The 23,236-nt window shown below is 37.5% G+C and overlaps 1 protein-coding gene across 7 annotated transcripts in view; it reads right to left on the bottom strand.

Moving 5' to 3' along the window:
* Nucleotides 1-2,978: 2,978 nt before the first annotated feature.
* Nucleotides 2,979-23,236, bottom strand: part of LOC127858496 (KICSTOR subunit 2-like) — a 217,081-nt gene continuing 196,823 nt past the window's right edge. For 2 of the 7 annotated variants that reach the window (XM_052395685.1, XM_052395687.1), the window contains 8 exons: nucleotides 13,515-13,696; nucleotides 12,226-12,363; nucleotides 10,692-10,830; nucleotides 8,725-8,826; nucleotides 7,597-7,691; nucleotides 5,761-5,914; nucleotides 4,829-4,921; nucleotides 2,979-4,513 (listed from right to left, as the gene is read on the bottom strand). In XM_052395685.1, the coding sequence (XP_052251645.1) occupies nucleotides 4,322-4,513; nucleotides 4,829-4,921; nucleotides 5,761-5,914; nucleotides 7,597-7,691; nucleotides 8,725-8,826; nucleotides 10,692-10,830; nucleotides 12,226-12,363; nucleotides 13,515-13,696 (1,095 nt within the window). In that variant the 3' untranslated portion in view covers nucleotides 2,979-4,321. Of the gene's footprint in view, nucleotides 4,514-4,828; nucleotides 4,922-5,760; nucleotides 5,915-7,596; nucleotides 7,692-8,724; nucleotides 8,827-10,691; nucleotides 10,831-12,225; nucleotides 12,364-13,514; nucleotides 13,697-14,350; nucleotides 14,495-18,447; nucleotides 18,584-19,043; nucleotides 19,152-23,236 lie in introns of those variants that run through there. The other 5 variants (XM_052395688.1, XM_052395689.1, XM_052395684.1 and 2 more) reach the window with 4 other exon arrangements.

Raw genomic sequence — 23,236 nt, 5'->3', positions numbered from 1 at the left:
CAGCTATCCCTCCTTCTGGTAAGGAGAAACATAACATATTGAGTGATTTTAAAGCGAACAGCGTCGCCTATGGCCTGACTGCGCAAGAGCACATGTTGGGTTTAACAAACGCTTGCCGAAACGCATAAGACCCATTTTCGCATGACGGCGCTATTGACGTGTGATTTAAATGTGACGAAAGAAAACTGCGTTTAAATCAAATATAAACATACGATATATTTCGATAATGAAGAAAGATACTCATAACAAGGCATATGAGGACACATATGAAGTGCTCTCCCGTAGTATATTTTTTATTTACTCACACTAATGTGTGGTTTGACAATGCTAACACACATTTCATGCGGTGAATATGCAGCTTACAAGTGAAAAACACAACACAATAGTTTAACTTTTGTTTAATTGTATTCAATTATTTAGAAAAGTAAATTGCTAACTTTATTTTAAAGTCGGCGTATACGCCGACTACACTTTTAAAAGACATGTATTGTTATAAATATATTTAATATAATATATTTAGTTGTTTTCGGTTTAACGATTATAAAGCATTTTCGAGGTTGCCTATAGTATGCCTGAGTAATTGATGAACTCATATCCAACTGTCAATGTATTGAGAACTGTGAATATAAACAAGCTAAACCTTCTACTAAGCTTCTACTATTGCGTTGCTAGCACCCGTAAATACAAAAGATCGCCGCTATGTGTTGAGAACCAAGAACGCTTTCCAGAAATACCCGATGTAGTAGCTTCAACGAGGTTATGAAACAGGTCATTCGTATTATTATTATAAATTATTTGTTATATTCGGGTTTAGCGATTATGTTTTTTTTTAGTCTATCGTATCGCTGAAGTTTTTGTTGAACTTATGTTCAACGTTTTATAAATTGAGAATATAAATAAGCGTCAACTTTTTCCCAAATCTCTCAATTTACGACCTGTACTACGTCATTGAGTTGTATGTGAGAGCGTAACCTATTGCGTTGTTATCGCCCGTAAACTTTCCTTTGTTTATCGACAGGCGCATCTAATAATAGCCTCATATCATGAATGCCAAAACACCCGCGAAAAAGAACCACGTGACCAAATAGGACGCTAAACGCAAATACCATGCGACTACGACTTTAATTATGTAAGAACGCTCCGCAATTCCTCTGAAGCCGGGGCCTTGTGATTGCTTTTACGTAAAGAATTGACCTCTAACTGAAGTAAGCAAAGGAAACGCAGCACCTAATTGACCCATTCCTTCTATGTGCGAAGGCAGATTGAATTTTACTAATGTATGGTTTGCCTATTATAACACACATTATAATGCGGTAAATATGCGACTAAAAGTAAAAAACACTATAATTAAACTTTTGTTTTTAATTAAGTTATTTAGAAACCAAAATTCCAAACCTTATTTCAAAACAGCGAGACTACATTTTTAAGAGAATATTCTTGTTATATTTAAATGATTTTTAACAGTTTCAGCGATAATGAATCATTTTTATGTTGTCTATCGTATCCCGGTAATAATTGTTGAACTCGTGGTCAACGTGTTATTAATTGAGACCTGTGAATATAAACAAGCGTAACCTTATACTAGTGCGGACTCACCCGGACTCCCCTTTGTTTATCGCCAGCCTCAGATTTATGAATGAGATGAGCGAAAATACTACGTCACGCAGACGCAGCAGAAAGTGGACTATTTTAATCATTCATAAACAATCTCCTCCGCGACACGTGCAATACGATCATTGTTTTTTTAAATTCTTTTCTATAAAACACCATTCGAAACTATTGCATTTAACACGATATTAATATAATGTTTCCATTTGTGAATAAACATCATTGGAGAACTCAAACCTCTTGCATAAATTATACAACTCTTTCTTCGCGCGTAGTGTAAGCGGGAATTGGGCTAATCATACCCAGGCCGTATCGACCTGAATTTTACATCATGCACATTAGACGGTCGCTAAAGCGACCATCTAAAAACAACGTAAACACGTTCAGGCAAATATATAAAGAGATCTCTTGATATTGAGTGGAAACGGTCTTTATTTCATATGACCTTATGGTTGAACTCAAAATTGAGAGGCTTCTTCCTTTATCTCAAAAATAAGCAGCATACTAATTAACCCTTTGCATGCTGGGTAATTTGTCGTCTGCTAAAATGTCGTCTGCTGAATTTCTAAAATTAGCATTTTCTTCGATTTTTTTTCAAAGAATATTATAAGAATAGCAAACAGTTTTGATCCTGATGAGACGCCACGTTCTGTGGCGTCTCATCTGGATCCAAACTGTTTGCAAAGGCCTTCAAAATTCGGTTCCCGCACTGAAAGGGTTAAGTCTTGGAGGATTGAAGATCCAAGTTTTCTTTCGAACCCTGTGGAATCAATCCGGTTACTGGAAAAAAGTATTTATGATTCCGTTACCTTAACCTTCCACCTGTTCAACTCAACTGTTGATTGGATTCTTTCTTGTCGCCCGAGCTACCAGCAAACCAACATGGATGCTTGTGGGGTAAAGCACTGTCGGTAATGAATTTCATGTTAAAGGCCACTGAATCCTCGACATTGACCGTCTTTCTTTCCTCCAATATATATTTATTTATATATATTTATATATAGAGAGTCACTGTGACATTGACCTTTGACATGTTGACCTTCAAAATCTATAACACATAACCATCATATTAAAGTGATGGTAGATCAAAACCTTTTCTAAATACTTTGCAGAAAGCAGGTACAAAGCAATATATCCCCACTTCCACACATGGGACATTATAATACCAAAATATGATGTACCGGTACTTTTTTCAATAATATCAGTTGCTATGACAGCAGTGATTAAACTTCGACTTAACAGCACAAAAAGTTAACAATTATTTTACCACAGTAACAGCGCATCATAATACAATTATATACATACAAGCAAAAGTAGTTAAAGCCCCTGGCGTGTGGGTCGATTTAAAATTGAAAAAAACGACATTAAAATGTAATTTCATACAACTTTATTCTATACATCAACAACAAATTTACAATGAAATAATGATATCATATACACAATTTAAGCACATATTATAAAATAAAAGATGTTGGATAGTCCTAAATAGTTCATCATGCACATTGCGCATGGTACTAGTATACAAAGATGCAGAACAACATAATGCAAGATTTCAACAACACTTCTCACATTTATCTTTAAAAAAAAATACCTTAATTTTCAGGAAGCATTTTATTTTATTTGACCTAAACTAGTACACGTAACTTAATATCATAAAAAAAAAATTCAATGGATTCCAGTTTAAAAGACACTGTTTCATAGATTGTGGTTGGCAAATAAAACAAAACAAGAGTTCGGCAGTCTGACACATATGCCCCCCAAACAGGGCTTTGAACTAGCGACCCCAATTTCAATAGGGGTCATATACTGTCCAAGGCCAATGCACATGTGAAGTATCAAGCCAAACGGTCAATACGTTGACCAGTTATTGATGTAAACATTTTTCACACTTATTCTGATAGTGACCTTGACCTTTCACCTAGTGACCCCAATTTCAATAGAGGTAATCTACTGTCCAAGGCCAATGCACATTTGAAGTATCAAGCCAATCGGTCGATTTGTTGATGAGTTATTGATCAGAAAGGATTTTCCCACATATTGTGACAGTGCCGATGACTTTTGACCAAACGATAACAATTTAAAAAGGGGTCATCTACTGTCCAAGTCCAATGAACATGGGATGTATCAAGACATGGGATGTATCAAGCCAATCGGTCAATTTGTTGAAGAGTTAATGTTCGGAAAAGATTTTCACACTTATTGTGACAGTGACCTTGACCTTTGACCTTGTGACTCCAATTTCAATTGTGGTCATCTACTGTCCAAGGCCAATGCACATTTTAAGTATCAAGCCAATCAGTCAATTTGTTGACGAGTTATTGACGGACAGACAGACCGACAGACATACAGCAAAACAATATACCCCCTCTTCTTCAAAAGGCATAACAACATTTATCTAATTAAAAAAGCCATATTCAAGACATGACTCAGTAGAACCTCTCTTTTTTTGAGGATTAATTATTTGCTAATAACATATACTTTGATATATATTTTGTCATTTTTGTAACAAAAAAAAATAATCTTGTGTTACTCTTTTTGCTAAAATAAACAACAAACCATCAAACAAAAATCAATTAAAATATTGACCTAATGAATATGCTTGCAAAATCTTTCAACAAAAAATTATTATAAAATAGGTCACATCCCATTTTTAACAAAATTACTTCTCACACCTAAAAACTATCAAAGCACAGAGACTGCATCTTGTAGGTGTCTATTTCCTGGACCCTCCAACAGCTGCGCCAGGCTTTAAACTCTTGAAGTGTTTCATGCACCGTAGCATCGTAGACATTTCTAACATAAAGTTGAGAATATTTGAGTCTTTCTCTGATTTTTTTGTCTCACAAATCACTGTTAAGAATATACGTGGCTCCACGTTCACAACAAAGTATGTGCTCTGTTTTACCTGGAAATAATACATAAAAGTTCACATTAACCAACCTTGTACCTTAGAAGAAAATGTTGAATAAGCTCGAAACCAACCGTGTACTGTACCTTACTTAATAGAAAATGTTAAATAAGCTTGGAACCAACCATGTACCTTATTAGAAAATGTTGAAGAAGTTTGGTTGATAACAATTTAACTGAAAATCAAATATAAAATTTCTCATGGATTTTTCAAAGCACATCATTACTTAAAACATGCCTATATAATGGAGTAAACATTGCAGTGACAAACTATGCGTACACATGACCACACATTGCCTTGCCTGTGGCTCACCTTATCACAGTGAGATCTGACCCGGTCTGGATCCGGGTCCTTGTCCCCTGACAGCAGGGGCTCTATGGTCGGCCAGTGGAGGGGTGGGATATCCTGAAACAAAACATCCTCATCATCATCCTCAGCAGTAGCAGCAGCAGCATCCTCAGCATCGTAATCATCCTCCTCAGCATCACCATCATCCTCCTCCTCCTCATCATCACCACCACCACCATCATCATTATAATCATCATCTCCTCCTCCTCCTTCTCATCATCATCATTACTACCATCATCATCATCATAAAAATTATCACCACAACCATGGACATCCCCACCACCATTGTTGTAGTGGTCTTTTTAATCATCATCATCATCAACATCATCATCATCATCATCATCATCATCATCATCATCATCATCATCATCATCATCATCATCATCATCATCATCATCATCATCATCAAAAGCCAAATCTATATTACTTTCCCTACCATCATTGCAAGTGTAAAGCAATAATTAATGAATGCCATTGGGATTTCACAAAGGTACGCTAATAAGGTAAGACTACGTTGAGATCGGTATTTATAATCCAAACCAAGTCTGAGATTAATGACTTTCATAGTAATAGTGCCAAATGAGTGAATAAGAGTCCATAACATTCTCTGCTCATTGAATACGAGTCTTACTTTGTGAAAAGGGAGTTTTATGCATGAGCAAAAGATGTCGTCCTAGATTACCTGTGCAGTCCACACAGGCTAATCAAGGACGGTACTTTTTGCTTTTATTGTATTTTTCGCTTAAAGGCAAACTGTACTTGACAAAAGTCCAGTTTAAATGGCAAGTGTCATTCTTTATAAGCCTACGTGGACTGCACAGGCTAGTCTGGGACGACACTTCACCCACATGCATTAAACTCCCATTTAACATTATAGAGAAATAACATGAATTTACCACGGGGTAGGAGAATATGGCATGGTACCCATCTGGCGCAGGGGGCTTGTCAGGGTGATGGTACCCCAGCCCCTTAAAGGGCTCTGCCATCCCCTGGGAGTCCAGGTACAGGCAGATATAGGCCACATCAGACTTCCTGTGGAATGCTGAAATCCTGAAAACAAACAGAATACAAGGGTAAACACATGAATACAGGGGTTAATTGTATGGAATGTGTACAATAATAGATATAACCCTTTCCGGCTTAGATTTGCATTTTGACGTTTTTGTAGACCTTATAAAAATCTAATTTAATGACAGACCTATTCTACTATCTTCATTACCAACACTTAGATACTGATAAGAAGTAAACAGCATAAAACCTGAACAGATTGAGAATTACTTGAAGGATGTTCTCTTTTAAAGATGTTTACATATAGCAATTTTCACTTTGCTTCTGAGTGGGAAAGGGTTTATTGGAATGAATGAGGTATAATTGAAGCATATAACATAGGAGTTCATTGTTTGAAAAACACATGAAGGGTTTATGTTTCGGAATGAAGAAAAGAAAAGGGTTTATTATGAGAAAAATTAAGAATACTGGGGCTTTTTGAAAGGTTATAGTACATGCTACTTGGGTTTCTTTATGGAATGCACAGAATACAGGGGTTTATTTAAGAACTGCACACAAAACATGTGTCGTTCACAGGAAAGCAGAATATGGGGGTTTATTAATGGACTGCAAAGAAAACAGGTGTTTATTTTAACTGAAAGCACATAATACATAATGTTTTATTTATGGAATGCACAAACTAAATGAATTTTGTGTATGCAAAGCACAAAATGCATGTTTTATGATTGAATCGAATGCAGTTTATAAAGGAAGTAATTGTACAAAAATAAAATAATCTCTAGCTTTTTACAATACAGACTGAGGTAACTTGGCAATGTCAGCAAGTGGCCAGCAAAAAGGTACAGATTAAAGGACAATTATATATAGTCAAACAACACAAAGAGAATAAGAAGGAGATGATGTAACTTGTACAAAACATATGGGCCATGCTCTGTTAATAGGGGGTTTAATGCATGTGCCAAAAGTGTCCTCCCAGATTAGCCTGTACAGTCTGCACAGGGTAATCAGGGACGACACTTTCCACCTAAACTGATAAGAAGAGACTTTCTGTAAACAAAAACTACCATAAAGTGGAAAGTGTCGTCCCTGATTTGCCTGTGCGGACTGCAGATGCTAATCTGGGACGACAATTTACGCCTTTTCACAGAGCACTGTTCATATATAGAGCATTGGCTAGGGACTGTTTGTGAAAGCAGAGAAACACATAAAACAACTTGTTAACGTTGAATCATAACCCCAAAATCACCAGTATCTACTGAAGAAGAAACAAAAAACTGTTAAAACAGGTCTGCAAAAACGTACATACAGTACTTACATATGTACTGCGGCAGTGCAATACTAGAGGAGGTCAGAATCAGTGAAAGTAAGAATGCATGTTAGGTATGTAAGTCAACTAAAAGAACTATAGAAAAAGATATAAAATCAATAACTTCTTTTGAATGCATGTTTTTTAACCCTTTCCCACTAAGAAACAACATGAAAATGGCTATGTGCAAACAGCATAAAACCAGAACAGCCTGCGAGTAACTCTCAGTCTGTTCAGGTTTTATGCTGTTTGCTGCTCATCAGAAACTATGGGTTGGTAATAAAGCCTTTAAAACTTTAATCTAGTAAGAAAGGTATTTAATTAAATGTAAATTTCTAAATGACTACAAATGTGTCAAAATACTTATCTAAGTGGTGAAGGGTTAAACATCAATAAATTCTACCCATTCTGTACATACTTGGCCACATAATCCTCACAGTTTTTCATGGAGAGACTCCTCATGTCTGCTGATGTTGTCTGCTTAGACAGCACTTCATAGAAATACAGGCTGAACTGAAAAACACATTTATATGAGCCTTGTTCTGAGAAAACTGGGCTTAATGCATGTGTGTTAAATGTCATCCCAGACCGTACAGGCTAATAAAGTTTCCTTGAAACTAAAAATACCATAAAAGCGGAAAGTGTCATCCCTGATTAGCCTGTGTGGACTGCACAGGCTTATCTGGGATGACACTTTAGGCACATGCATTCTGCCCAGTTTTCTCAGAACGCAACTCATATCATAGTAAAACAACACAGTTGTCAATAAAATGGTTGCATCTTTTGTTGTCATTTCGTCCTCTTTTGTTGAATTTTTTTAAGAAAAGTTTTCGACATAGGAAAATAAAAGACCCTACCAGAAGAAAATAAGAAAAGCTATTTAGACAAAAACATATTAATTGAGAAACTTAATTATAACAGTTGTTATCTAAGTACATTACAGTTTATTTTTCGATAAAGCTTTCTAAGTCATGAACTTTAAAGTGGTCTTCATTGTATGTAACAATGTTTATGCGCAAACCTTTTTGAGATTGATATTACCAAAAATTAAGAATTAAAAGCATATGCAAGGTTCACATTGACGCGGTAAAATATCTACTTGATTATTTTGCCAAGGAAGAATATTTCCATGCCTGTTGCAACCATGGGACACAGCCAAGGAAGAATATTTCCATGCCTATTGCAACCAAAAATATGCATGTTTACTGTAAAATTTGACCACACCATCTGAATACTATCTAAAAGTGTAAACATGTGTGGGGGTTTCTTCCAAATTACTTTTGACTTTTTTTTATAATATAGGTATATTCATATAGTAAGGAGGCATTTAAATTGTACAAAAAATGTTTAAAACTGAATATAAATATAGGACAACATCTATATCTCACAATTATTGTTGTCCCATGGACTCAATGAAATTATGTCAAATCACACCTGCTGAGCATACTCATGCATATTTGTTTCATGTATTAACAGCAGTTTTAACATGTAAATTTAAGATAAATGCTACAAGACTATGTTGGGATGCTACACTCTACAACGTCACCTTGGCAACCAGCAGGTGCTTGTATCTTAGCAACCAGGAAAAGAGGGCGGGCAAGGAGGACACGGTCTTTGAAGTGCTCCCGAACATGCCTCTCTTGGTCGTCTGCAATCAAAATGGAGGAAAGGTTGAGTATAAAAATGTTGAATATTTTTTTATGGCAACTTTGGTACCATAAAGGCCTTTCAACTAATTAAACACAAATGTTTGTTAGACCTTTAAGTCTTAAAGTGGTGATTATCTTTTCGTAAGCATAATGCATAAAACAAAACATATTTGTTTGTTTCATTGAGTTTTTCACTGTCTTCAAAAGTATTTCAATAATGTCAAGGGGATCAGTTAACCGACAAGAAGTTTTCCTTGGATTTTTGGTTACATATTATGCAAGTTATTGACAACTTCCATACTTGAATAAGACATAGGGGGAGAATAGCTGTAGAAAGGATTTAATGACCAATCACCACATACCGGGGGGTAAGTTATGTGGCCAGGCTGGGGCTTGAATCCACAAAGGATTTAATGACCAATCACCACACGAGTTATGTGGCCAGGCTGGGGCTTGAATCCACAAAGGATTTAATGACCAATCACCACACGAGTTATGTGGCCAGGCTGGGGCTTGAATCAACAAAGGATTTAATGACCAATCACCACACGAGTTATGTGGCCAGGCTGGGGCTTGAATCAACAAAGGATTTAATGACCAATCACCACATGAGTTATGTGGCCAGGCTGGGGCTCGAGACCAAAAAGGATTTAATGACCAATCACTACATGAGTTATTTGGCAAGGCTGGTGGGATTAAATCCACAAAGGATTTAACAACTAATCACCCGCCAGGATGGGCATTTAATCCACAAAGGATTTAATGACCAATCACCACATTATTTATGTAGCAAGGCTGGGGATTGGATCCACAAACCTTGGATTTGTAGTCCTGCGCTCTAGCAACAGAGCTAGCCAGCCAAACTAAAGAACATAATACCGGTAATTATTGTGTAAAAAATTATAAGGTCAACTGCCATTGAAATATCATTGATTCTCTCCTTGGAAAGGAAAGATGCAATCAAAAAAGGAAGGCACAACAACAACACCAAATGTATAAATAATAGCAAAACAGGTCGAGAACTATAGACAAACAAGAGGGTGATTGTGCTCATTATTCCACTTGATCAAGCCACTGTTTGGTTTATTCAATGCCCTGAGATGGATATGCAGTTTTGTATTTACTCCCTTATAAGGAAAGTTAACCAACTCCCCCCTAAACACAACATCCTTATTGTAAAAGAGATCCAAAGAAAGTTAACTACAACTAGAGTGTTCAGCTTTCCTCCTTTGCCTGTGCAGCTGACCCCCAGCTGGTGAGCTTCCTATGATCCTTGTTCAGCTGTAACAGGGAGGCCAGGAAACAAACCTATGAAATCCAAAAAAGACAACTCCAACCAGACAACCAGAGAACTCTAAAGCTTATCTCCCTTGCCTTTGCGGCCAACCCTCAGCATGTGAGCTAGCTGTGGGCGGGGTGCAGTTGTAACAAAGAAGCAAGGAACCGACCCTTCTATATCCAAAGAAAGACAACTCTGACCAGAGAGAACTCTTCAGCTTACCTCCATTGCTTCTGCAGCTGACCCCAAGCTGGTGATCTTGCTTTGGGCCTGGTGCAGCTGAGCAGGGAACCATGCCTCTGAGATTCAAAGAAAGACAAATCGGAACAGAGAGAAGCTTACATTTGTTTCATGTGCAGCTGACCTCCAGCTGAAGAGGCCAAGAACGACCCCTGACATAGAAAAAAACTAACTCCAACCAGACAAATCTCTTCAAACTCTTCAGTTTACCCCCCTTTCTGTGTAGCTTAACCCCAGCTGGTGAGCTTTCTGTAAGCCCGGTGCATCTGTAACAGGGATGCTAGGAACAGGCCCTCTGATATTCAAAGAAATACAACTCTCACTAGAGAGAACTCTTCAGCTTACCTCCCTTGCCTGTGCTGCAGACCCCCAGCTTGTGAGCTTGCTGTGAGCCTGGTGCAGCTGTAACAGTGAGGCCAGGAACCGACCCTCTGACATCTGGATCTGGGCCATCAGCAGGTGCTGGATGGTGTCACACTCGTACCTGGAGCCGGCATAAAAGGGAAATATTGTTTATCTTTTTTTCATCCAATTCTGTTTTGTTTAATCCCAATTTAATATGAATAGGTCATTAAATAAAGATATCTTCAAAAACTCTGTTTAACACAAGTTCTTAAGTTAATTCATTTATTTTTTTAATTAAATTTAGAGAATATGGCTAATTATGGCAAAAAAAACTGTAAACTTTATAATTTTTTACTTTTCAGAAGCACAGAGACAGTGGCTAAATGCCACCAGAAGAGATTAGAACAGCCTGCAAGTTACTTGCAAACTGTTCATGTTTTATGCTGTTTGCTGCTCATCAGTATCTTAAGGTCGGTAATAAAGCCTTTAAAACTTCAAGCGAGTGAGAAAGGTCCTTAATTTAAGTTAATTTTCTAAGGTACTACACACCCATCAAAGTGGGTATCTAAAATGTAAAGGGTTTAGAACCATAAACATTAAAGAGAAGCATTTTTCAATATCTTTCAAACAAACACCGAGATTAATTTAAAAGTTTTAAAATTTGCATTAAATGCAATCAGGATGAAATAACTGTGTTTAGATGAAGTATTTTGTGTTTGCAACATATTAGAGTTGCACTGCACTTAATTTACAATAGTTCTCTTGCCTAAGACCAAGCATTTTGCTATGGTAATATCTGAGTCTTCTCCTTCTTCAGATGCAGCTGGAGTTTAACGCAGCACATGGCTTGTTTAGCATTGACAATCAAATTGGACGGTTCACAGTGAAATAAAACAGTTTATATGTTTCAAAGCATTGCAAATGTGTTTTTTGCTTAAATCTACATGAACAAGTGATGTGTTTGTCAAAAACACAATGCCCCAGTCTGCGCCGCTTTGAAGCCATATATTTGACCTTTGACCTTGAAGGATGACCTTGACCTTTCACCACTCAAAATGTGCAGTTCTATGAGATACACATGCATGCCAAATATCAAGTTTGCTATCTTCAATATTGCAAAAGTTATGGGCAATGTTAAAGTTTTCGGACGGATGGACAGACTGACGGACAGTTCAACTGCTATATGCCACCCTACCGGGGGCATAAAAATGAACAGATGTAGAAAAGAATAGTGTAAAAACACCTGCAAAAAAAGCTTGTTTGAAAGAGTTCCTGAATTTCCATTTACGGTATACTGTTTTTTTACAATGTATAACGCGAAAATGTATAACCACAAAATTTTAATTTAAAAAGTTGGTGCCCATTTTATATTAATACAACTCTATTCTTACAACTTATTTGCAAAAAATATCAATGAGCTATCATAAATATCCATAACTGTAATAATGGGCATTATACATGGTCACATGCAGTTCATGGTAAAGTACAGTACTCACATGGTCTCATGCAGTACATGGTAAAGTACAGTACTCACGTGAATCCTGACTTGAGATCAGCCAGGAAAGGGTGATGGAAGTTCTTGCTATGCAGCAACACAATCTCTGATATAACATTCACAAGGTCCTCATAGTTCATGTTCTTGTTAGTGCCCATAGTGCTGATCTGCTCAAAACTGGCAAAATGTCAAGGGTCTTGCGCAGTTGTTTGTAAAATTGCTCTTTTTGGCAGCAAAGAGTTTGTCATACAAATATATAGTGTACTGACTTGATGACAACACAAGTGAGGAGTTACGATTAATTTACATAAAAATGCCATCTGATGAAAGCTCAATCTTTTACTTCTAACAATCAATCTACTCGTAGCAATACATTCACAAGACTGAATATGCCGTTTTCATCTGTTTTACCGATGAAAATGCAAATTAGCTTTAGTCTGAATCCATATAATACATGACTGTATATTTATAATGGGAGCTTCTGATCAAAGATTTCTAATTTGAAGTTTAAAGAATAAATCTCCAATTGATAAAATACTATGTGCTGTTTAACATCTTCGTGTATAAGATCATCTAGGTCCTCTTTATTTAATGTAAAGCAAGCCATCTAAATATTGATTTCTATATTTAAAGCCACACAAATTATTTGGCATAGTAAATTTAAGTATAAAAAAGAAACATATATTTTATCTATGCAAATTAGAAAATATCTGGTGGTTACAAGGTAGAAATCCATCTTTTTTGTGCTTTAAAACTTAAAGATAATCACGTTTTTCGAAATGGACGTATACCTATAGAAATCCTTCTTTCAGTATTAAAAGCGGTACAGTTTGAAAATAATAAATTACTTGCTAATTAGGCTATGGATTTAATTGTATCTATGCTAATTAGAATATATCTGGTGATTACAAGGTAGAAATCTGTCTTTTTTGCGCTATAAAACTTAAAATTAATAGCGTTTGTCGAAATGGATGTATACGTTTAGAAATCCTCCTTTCGATTTTAAAGCGGTAACATGTGAAAAGTAATAAATTACTTGCTAACTAGGCTATAGATTTAATGACAATTTTGCAAACTTTCAAATTGCATCTATATGTATTGATTAACATGTATTTCATTTCAAGGTCAGAGGCTTTAATGTCTTTTAACAAGACATTCCTTTTTTCAATTTCAAAATTGGAAGTATTATATACACACTACACACATCAGAATTTAAAGATGAAGTCTTTTCACATACATTCGTAGTGTTGGTGTTGTTGTTTTTTTTTCATTTTAAAACATGCAACACCATGTTTGTTCCTTAAGAACACACAAATTAAAAAGGATACAAGTCCATTGTCTTCTGCCGCGCCCTTATGTATTCACATAGCTGACCACACAAGTGGGATAGCAAAATTTCAAACTCTTTTGTAGGTCCTGGCAACCCAAAGACAAGTGACTCTTGCTGCCGGACAGTTTCTTCTATTTTTCTGAGCTCTTGAAGCAGCGTTAAATATGCTGTTCGAAGTGTCTGTGAACATGAATATTATACATATGAGCCACGCTTTTAGAAAACGGGTTAACCACATGTGCGTAAAGTGTCGTCTCAGATTAGCCTCTGCAGTCCACACAAGCTCATCAGGGTCGACACTTTACACCTTAACTGCATTTTCCTTTAGAAAATACTACCTATCAAAGAAACATTCCATTGAAGTGGAAAGTGCACCTAACACACATGTATTAAACCCAGTTTTTTCACAATGAGGCTCATATAACAATGCTTGCTGAAAAACAGACATCCCAAAAGACAGCACAGTGGCCGATATTTCCGTAAAATAATTCGAGTCTTACAGGCATTTTATTTCATTAAATCTCTTTGATACCTCTAACAATCTTTAAAAAAAGTTACTTATCTCTATCAAATTTTATTTTGAGACATCCATTTAAGAGATGTTGTCGAGCATATAAGTTAAAAAATGTTGTTTTTTTCCAAAAGTATGTTTCTGTGTTCTTTTTCGGGAAGTCTAGGACACGTTGATACAAAAAAGTTAATATTTATATGTTAAATAAATTACTTTTTTTTATTGTTTAAGCATTAAAGCATGCTCATACTTTACTTTTTTCTCATTATATGTATATATTTATTACTTATTGCTTTGAGTCAGTTTTACATGAAACTGCTTACATCCTTAGATCTGCCAAACCATTTCTGCTCAAGGAAGCCCAAAGAGTTGTATGCTTTCTCAGCCATTGCAAATTGGCCCAGTGTATGAACCATAAGAGCCCATGACGAGCCAAACGCTGCCTTGTGAACTTCCTTCTCTTTGTCCTAAAAGCAGGCATGAATTAAAAGAAAAACCTATACCGTACTTTTGTCTCACGGTCACTGTACATGTATTATTTACAGAATTTTTTCTGTTCAGGGTTTTTATAACTTCTATTAAGCAAGATATATATCAACCAGATTCATCTTTATTAACACAGTGCATTGTATCGGTAGTATTTTCTAAAAAATGAGTCTGATACTGAACAGAAACATGTATTTCAGAATCAATAGCGGCTGAAAAATACATGCACTTCATAAACGAGACCAAAACAGCATCAGATAATTAAAATGAAAACACCTTAGCATCTTATGCTAATGTTCAACATCTTAAATACAACATGTACACACATTGTTCTACACAAAATGTTGCAAGCATGAGAGGCACTAATGGGCCATACATTTTGCAAAGGATCAGCATATATAGTTATGACCATACATGCCATACGTCCCGGATTGTCCGGGACAGTCCCGGAAATGAAGAACTTGTCCCGCTGTCCCGGAAATCTGTCAAATGTCCCGGTATTTACAAAATCCATATATACATGTACCTTATCTTAGGCTTAACTGCACCTCGAATCTGTTTATATTTGCAGCGTCTCCATGACAATGCCTACCCGTATAGGCAGACTACGCTATGTGTCAAAATCGATCAATTAACAGGGGTCCTGTTATCATATCGATTGTCTCATGTTCGCGGTCAAACCGAATAGGCGACATTGTTTAATGTGATTGTTAATTGACTTTAATCTACTACGTCATTATTTCCCGCTGCGTAAGGGCAAAGGATAGTTGTTCACACACCTGAACTCCATTATCGCTGAGTAAAAAATTAAAAGCAGTTTATGTTCGCACGTCTAAACGACAAAGAAGTTGAGTAAAAAAGTAAGCATATAAAAACGTCATGCTCACTAGGTTCATTATCCCCACGCTTTTTGAAAAAAAGGTGGGGATATTGTGGTTATCTCCGCCGTCCGTCCGTCCGTCCGTCTGTCTGTCTGTCCGTCCTGGCCACTATCTCCTCCTACACTAAAAGCACTAGAACCTTGAAACTTACACACATTGGTAGCTATGAGCATATGTGCGACCCTGCACTATTTGGAATTTTGATCTGACCCCTGGGTCAAAAGTTATAGCGGTTGGGGTGGGGCCGCGTCACAAATTATCACTCATTTTTTTAGGTTATTTTACATTTACTTCTTTATTTCTACACCGATTCACTTCAAATTGATACTGGACCTCTCTTATGACAATACGGTCAATCTCAACCATTAATAGCCCCATTCCCAACCCTGGGGCGCCCCGCCCACATAGGCCACACCCACCAAAAATTTCCATTTACTATAATTTTTTCATTTCTACACGGATTCACTTCAAATTGATACTGAACTTTTGTTATGACATTAGGGTCAATCTCAACTATGCATGGCCCCAATCCCAACCCTGGGGCGCCCGCCCACATAGGCCACACCCACCAAAAAATTCCATTTACTATAATTTTTTCATTTCTACACGGATTCACTTCAAATTGATACTGAACTTCTCTTATGACATTAGGGTCAATCTCAACTATGCATGGCCCCATAACCAACCCTGGGGCCCCGCCCACATAGACCACACCCACCCAAAATTGCCTTTACTATAATTTCTTCATTTCTACACCGATTCACTTCAAATTGATATTGAACTTCTCTTATGACAATACAGTCAATCTCAACTATGCATGGCCCCATTACGAACCCTGGGGCGCCCCGCCCACATAGACCACACCCACCCAAAATTGCCTTTTACTATAATTTCTTTATTTCTACACCGATTCACTTCAAATTGATACTGAACCTCTCTTATGACAATACGGTCAATCTCAACTATGCATGGCCCCATTACCAACCCTGGGGCCCCGCCCATATAGACCACACCCGCCCAAAATTGCCTTTTACTATAATTTCTTCATTTCTACACCGATTCACTTCAAATTGATACTGAACTTCTCTTATGACAATACGGTCAATCTCAACTATGCATGGCACAATTACCAACCCTGGGGCGCCCTGCCCACATATGTCACACCCACCCAAAATTGCCTTTTACTATACGGTAACTTCTTCATTTCTACACCAATTCACTTCTAATTGATGATGAACTTCTCTTATGACAATACGGTCAATCTCAGCTATGCATGGCCCCATTACCAACCCTGGGGCACACCTAGGTCAAACATTCGGCGTGGGGATACGCGTCGGCCTCTGCCGCGCCATTTCTAGTTATTGTCTTGTTCTAAATCCCCAGTAAACATAACGTTAAAAATAATAAGTGAATTTGAATTGCGTTCGCCATGTTATAAATGAATAAAGGGCGTATCAACAACTACGCATTACACACCGGTCTTAATAACAATAACGCAGTGACGTCACCATCTTTGTTTAGAACGCTTACACTGAGAACACGTGGCTTGTATCTAGTAACGGAAGTAGTAATGTTTAATTTGACGTTAATAGATCACGTGTATTTCGGATAGGCTTTCGAACTATTGCAATTAACGATGCGAAACAAAAAAAAACGTACCAAAAATACATATGTCTATAAATATTGCTACATTTTATACATGTCCCGGAAAATCGGCAAAAGTCCCGGACAATTTAACTCAAAGTCCCGGAATTGGTCTGAAAAATTATGGCATGTATGGTTATGACTTATTTAAAGAAAAAAGACTTACTGTATTCATTTAATATATTTAATTGTTTCCTTCCAGACAACAAATATTTTCAAATAACTTGAAATTGCAAGTCTTAATGTAATCCTTGATTAATTGCATTGTTAAACAAGGGGATCAGTGGCTATTTGTGGTAATGGAGCTTTGCCTACATTTACTGGTTATAAATAAATACCTGATGAATACAGGGGCGCAATTTAAGAAACACACATCTGCTCAGGGGCGGAAAATGATCTTCCCCCCTTACATGTTTAAATTCTTCAACTCTTCATTTGTACATAGATCCAGCAAAGTCAGGTTTTTTTTGGCCTGATTTTATAGCCGAAATTTGGCTATATTCCCAATTACAAAAAGTATACTTTTTTCCCAAAATTTGCAAAAAAATTCCCAATTGGGGAAAGAAACGCTAATGACCTCGGCTGTTTCGCTTTTTAACAAATCGTCCGATCCGGTCTCGTACGGGTTTTAGGCTAGACCTCGATTTGGATAACGTCTGCATTATTCGTGTGCACGATATTCTCCGTGTTGTTCAGTTGCTTATTATATTTGTGATGAAATTAAAGCATTTGGTGATTCGGCTGAATGGAAAACAAAAATGTCACGCAAGTGCAATACAACGTGAATAATATTCCTAAGCAAAAACCTGGCGGCAAAACGAAAACTGTTGAATTTTAAAGCAAGCGTCGTTAAAAAAAACATCGTCAAGAAGTACGAGTCTTCACATTGAAACTACTTCCATTGTTAATGATAGTAATTTAATATCAAGTGACTCTTTTGCATTGCCATCGTCATCGTTGATTTCCGAAAGCAAACAGCTGACTGATATTAAACATGTTGATAGCAGTAGTTCTTCAGAGGAAGATGAAGCGCCTCCTAATCAAATGATGCCTGATGTGACTGAAGACTTTGTGTGAGCTTATTATGTGGAAAACTGTTGATCATAATGGTGTTTGTGGTGTTTGTGCTTAAAGATGATGAATTCATTCATGTAGTTTTATATCCCAATTTATTTTCCCAATTTCTTGAAAATGCCGATAAAAATCCAAATTTCAAAGCCATGGGCTATCTTCCCAAAAAGCTGGGAAAAAAACCCTAATAGTCCAGCAAAGTAAATAACTATTTGTAAAATTATTTGACATTAAAATCAGCTTTAAGGAGGAATGATCACACCCCTGTGAATTTTTTCTCATAGAATTGGAATGTTATTTTGTCATTATGTGAACAACAGTACTCAACCCATACTTACCAAAAGTTCCTTAGCCTTATCAAATGCAAACTGGCTTAGAAGTTGGAAGAGTTGGCATAGTAAACCCTCCTCTCTTTCTCCTGTAGGACTAGGAGACGTAGGGGTCTGTGGCAGCGACATTGATCAACAACGATCACTGAAAAAAATACGTTATATATGCATTTATTTATTTTTGTTGACAATAACTGTTTTGTTTGAAATGTCTGATATAAGATCTTGGGCTTGAATGCTTGTTGGACATTTTATAATTTTGTGGTTGATACTAGGGTGTAAGAAAATCCACAAACATTAGTTGTTGACGAATAAAATTGGTATAATACATGTGTGCTTTTGAGTATACAAAGTTTGTTAAACATATGAGACACTTCATATTAATTTGATAGCATACACACGCTTCACATCTTTACTGAATTTTATCCGAATTAAAGCTTATCCGAAATTTTATTCCTGTATAGTAATGCGTAATGTGTAGTTAAAACAAAGGTGTGTGTCTATACTTTAAACATTATTTCAATTATATATATCATACTTTTTATGTCTATGTGATTGTCAGAATAATATTTTTATTAATTAATAACCAAATCACAAAAGCATACTTCATATCGAACTTCAATAGTTGTAGGCTGCATTACTTCCCCTATCATTACTTTACTGTTAAAGAAGTTCGAGAGCCGTATTAATCTCGAAGCAGAGTTTTAGATCCATTCCCTCAAATATGTAATCGGTGCAAGAAAATCCTTCCAAATCTGGAAGAATTGTCTTTTTTATTTACGAATTTTAGTATTGAAATTAGTATCATTGTCTTTTATATTTTGAAAATACTTTAATATTTAAGTTTAATAATAAACCAGAAATATCTATTTTAAAAAAGTTATTTGGCGTTCTGTATATCATGATAAAGGTAAAAAATACATTTTTAAGTTAGTAAATTAAAAACAAAGATTAAAGTATTGTTGTGTTCTTTAGTCCAGAGACGTAGTGTTATCTACGTCTCTGTTTTATCTCTTAAAAGTCGCATATCCACCGCATGAACTGTTTGGGACGAAGCGCACGTACATGTATATTAAACTACATAAAAGTGTTCGTAGATACAAATTTTACTACGTGAGATCAATTTATGTGCCCTCACATGACTTATGAATTTAACACTTCATAATCGAAACATATGGTATGTTGATATTTGATAAAGACGCAGTTTTCTTTACACACACTCAAATAACACTGTTACATCCGCGTCTTGCGAAAATTGGTCTTATTTATATGCGAACAGCGTAGCTTATGTCAAGCCTGCACACTTGCGCAGTCTGGTTATGGGCTAGGCTTTCCTCTATAAAAAGCACGCAGATTTCGAGGTATTTCATGAGTATCCTCTTCAGTATGCACATCCCGGCAAGACTGCGCAGGCTGGGCTGAAGCTATGCTGGCAGCATATTGCATAAGCCTCATTTTCGCATGACGCGGGTCTTTAAAAAATCTCATTGCGTCTTGTAAATGGAACATCAAACCACGATACTTTCGAAATTTAATTCACACTGTTTTATGTATAGAAAAGTGGCACATGTCGGTAGCCTTTTCTGGCCTACTATACAGATTTTCGGACAGACTGACCGCGTACGTCACACATGTGTGTCTATATAATTAAACGATTTCCCTTATATCATGGGCACTATACATTTCGGAGGTTTTGTCTTACAAAACAAGACACGCAAAACAAACATTTACAGATAGGTTTTCATTCATTTCTTTCCCTAATATTCGTTTTAGCTGATATCTTGAAAGCAATACTGTGTTATCAACATAAGACATTTATTGATAGTCCATTCCGCCTTCCCCTGACGATTTACTGACCCAGCACTGACCTTGAAATCTTGGGGAATATGGGATGAAACTTACTGGTAATGCGTAATTGTAACTGGACCAGAATCCGTGACAATGTATATCTATGAACATGCAAAGAGTGGTCCGCATTTCACTACACTGAGAAGTGTTACATCCTATCCTACAAAGACGCGGTGATTTTGCTAATGTTCCGGGGGATTATGCTCAAATCAGCCAATGAAATGAATGAAATGTATTCATTCGAGTCTGCTGGCGTTATGTGAAGTCTATCTAAGGTGAAAAGCTTGGTCAAACAGCTACGCCGAAAAACTTACCTAAATTAAAAAAAAGTTCTGGGTTTACAGGTGCAAGGAAGTCAATGATGTATGGAACTCAGTTTAGGATACTGGAGAGTGTTCTGGGTTTGGGCGCAAAACACTCGATGATTTATGGAGCTCAGTTTAGGATGCTGGATAATGTTCTGGGTTTCGGCGCAAAACACTCGATGATGTATCGAACTCAGTTTAGGATGCTTGAGAGTGTTCTTGGCTTCGGCGCAAAACAGAAACTTACTTGAGGATGCAGAAAATTGTTCTGGGTTTACAGGCGCAAGACACTTGATGGTGTATGGAACTCAGTTGAGGATGTTGGAAAGTGTTCTGGGTTTACAGGCGCAAAACACTCTATGATGTATGGAACTCAATTTATGAAGCTGGAAAGTGTTCTGAGTGTACATGCGTAAGACACTTTATGGTGTATGGAACTCAGATGAGACTGCTGGAGAATGTTCTGGGTTTACAGGCGCAAGGCACTCGATGATGTATGGAACTTAGTTTAGGATGCTGGAGAGTGTTATGTGTTTACAGGCGCAAGGCACTCGATGATGTATGAAACTCAGATGAGGATGCTGGAGAGTGTTCAGGGTTTAGAGGCGCAAAACACTCGATGATGTATGGAACTCAGATAAGCGTGCAGGAGAGTGTTCTGTGTTTACAGGCGCAAAACACTCGATGATGTATGGAACTCAGTTGATGATGTCGGGGAATGTTCTGGGTTTACAGGCGCAAGGCACTCGATGATGTATGGAACTCAGATGAGGATGCTGAAGAGTGTTCTGGGTTTACAGGCGCAAAACACTCGATGATGTATGGAACTCAGATAAGCGTGCAGGAGAGTGTTCTGGGTTTACAGGCGCAAAACACTCGATGATGTATGGAACTCAGATAAGCGTGCAGGAGAGTGTTCTGGGTTTACAGGCGCAAAACACTCGATGATGTATGGAACTCAGATGAGGGTGCTGAAGAGTGTTCTGGGTTTACACGCGCAAAACACTCGATGATGTATGCAACTCAGATAAGGGTGCAGGAGAGTGTTCTGGGTTTACAGGCGCAAAGCATTCGATGATGTATGCAACTCAATTGAGGATGATTGAGAGTGTTTGGGATTTACAGGCACAAGGCACTCGATGATGTAAAGAACTTAGTTAAGGATGCTGGAGAGTTTCTGGGTTTACAGGCGCATGGCACTCGATGATGTATGGAACTCAGTTGATGATGCTTTAAAGTGTTCTGAGTTTACAGGCGCAAAACACTCGATGATGTATGAAATTCAGATGAGGATGCTGGAGAGTGTTCTGGGTTTACAGGCGCAAGACACTCGATGATGTATGGAATTCAGATGAGGATGCTGGAGAGTTTCTGGGTTTACAGGCGCAAGGCACTCGATGATGTATGGAACTCAGATAAGCGTGCAGGAGAGTGTTCTGGGTTTACAGGCGCAAGACACTCGATGATGTATGAAATTCAGATGAGGATGCTGGAGAGTGTTCTGGGTTTACAGGCGCAAGACACTCGATGATGTATGGAACTCAGTTGAGGATGCTGGAGAGTGTTCTGGGTTTACAGGCGCAAGACACTCGATGATGTATGAAATTCAGATGAGGATGCTGGAGAGTGTTCTGGGTTTACAGGCGCAAGACACTCGATGATGTATGGAATTCAGATGAGGATGCTGGAGAGTTTCTGGGTTTACAGGCGCAAGGCACTCGATGATGTATGGAACTCAGTTGAGGATGCTTTAAATTGTTCTGGGTTTACAGGCGCAAGGCACTCGATGATGTATGGAACTTATATGAGGATGCTGGAGAGTGTTCTGGGTGTACAGGCGTAAAAAACTCGATAAGGTATGGAACTCAGTTGAGGATGTCGGAGAGTGTTCTATGTTTACAGGCGCAAAACACTCGATGATGTATGGAATTCAACTGAGGATGCTTGAGAGTGTTCTTTGTTTACAGGCGCAAAACACTCGATGATGTATGAAACTCAAGTGAGGATTCTTTAGAGTGTTCTGGGTTTAAAGCCACAAGGCACTCGATGATATATGGAACTTAGTTGAGGATGCTAGAGATTGTTATGGGTTTACAGGCGCAAGGCTATCGATAATGTATGGAACTCAGTTGATGATGCTTGAAAGTGACCTGGATTTACAGACGAAAAACACTCGATGATGTATGGAACTCAGATGAGGATGCCGGGGAGTGTTCTGGGTTAACAGGCGCAAAACACTCGATGATGTATGGAACCCGGTTGAGGATGCTGAAGAGTGTTCTGGGTTTACAGGCGCAAAACACTCGATGCTGTATGGAACTCAGATAAGCGTGCAGGAGAGTGTTCTGAGTTTACAGGCGCAATGCATTTGATGATGTATGGAAATCAATTTAGGATGCTTGAGAGTGTTCTGGGTTGACAGGTACAAGGCACTCGATTAGGTAAAGAACTTAATTTAGGATGCTGGAGAGTTTCTGTTTTTACAGGCGCAAGACACTCAATGATGTATGGAACTCAGTTGAGGATTCTTGAAAGTGTTCTGTGTTTACAGGCGCAAGGCAGTCGATAATGTATGGAACTTTGTTCAGGATGCTGGAGAGTGTTCTGGGTTTACAGGCGCAAAACACTCGATGATGTATGGAAAT

The sequence above is a fragment of the Dreissena polymorpha genome, chromosome 14, assembly GCF_020536995.1.
Source record: "Dreissena polymorpha isolate Duluth1 chromosome 14, UMN_Dpol_1.0, whole genome shotgun sequence".
Classification (NCBI taxonomy): domain Eukaryota; kingdom Metazoa; phylum Mollusca; class Bivalvia; order Myida; family Dreissenidae; genus Dreissena; species Dreissena polymorpha.
This window is presented reverse-complemented; position numbering and strand designations above follow the sequence as displayed.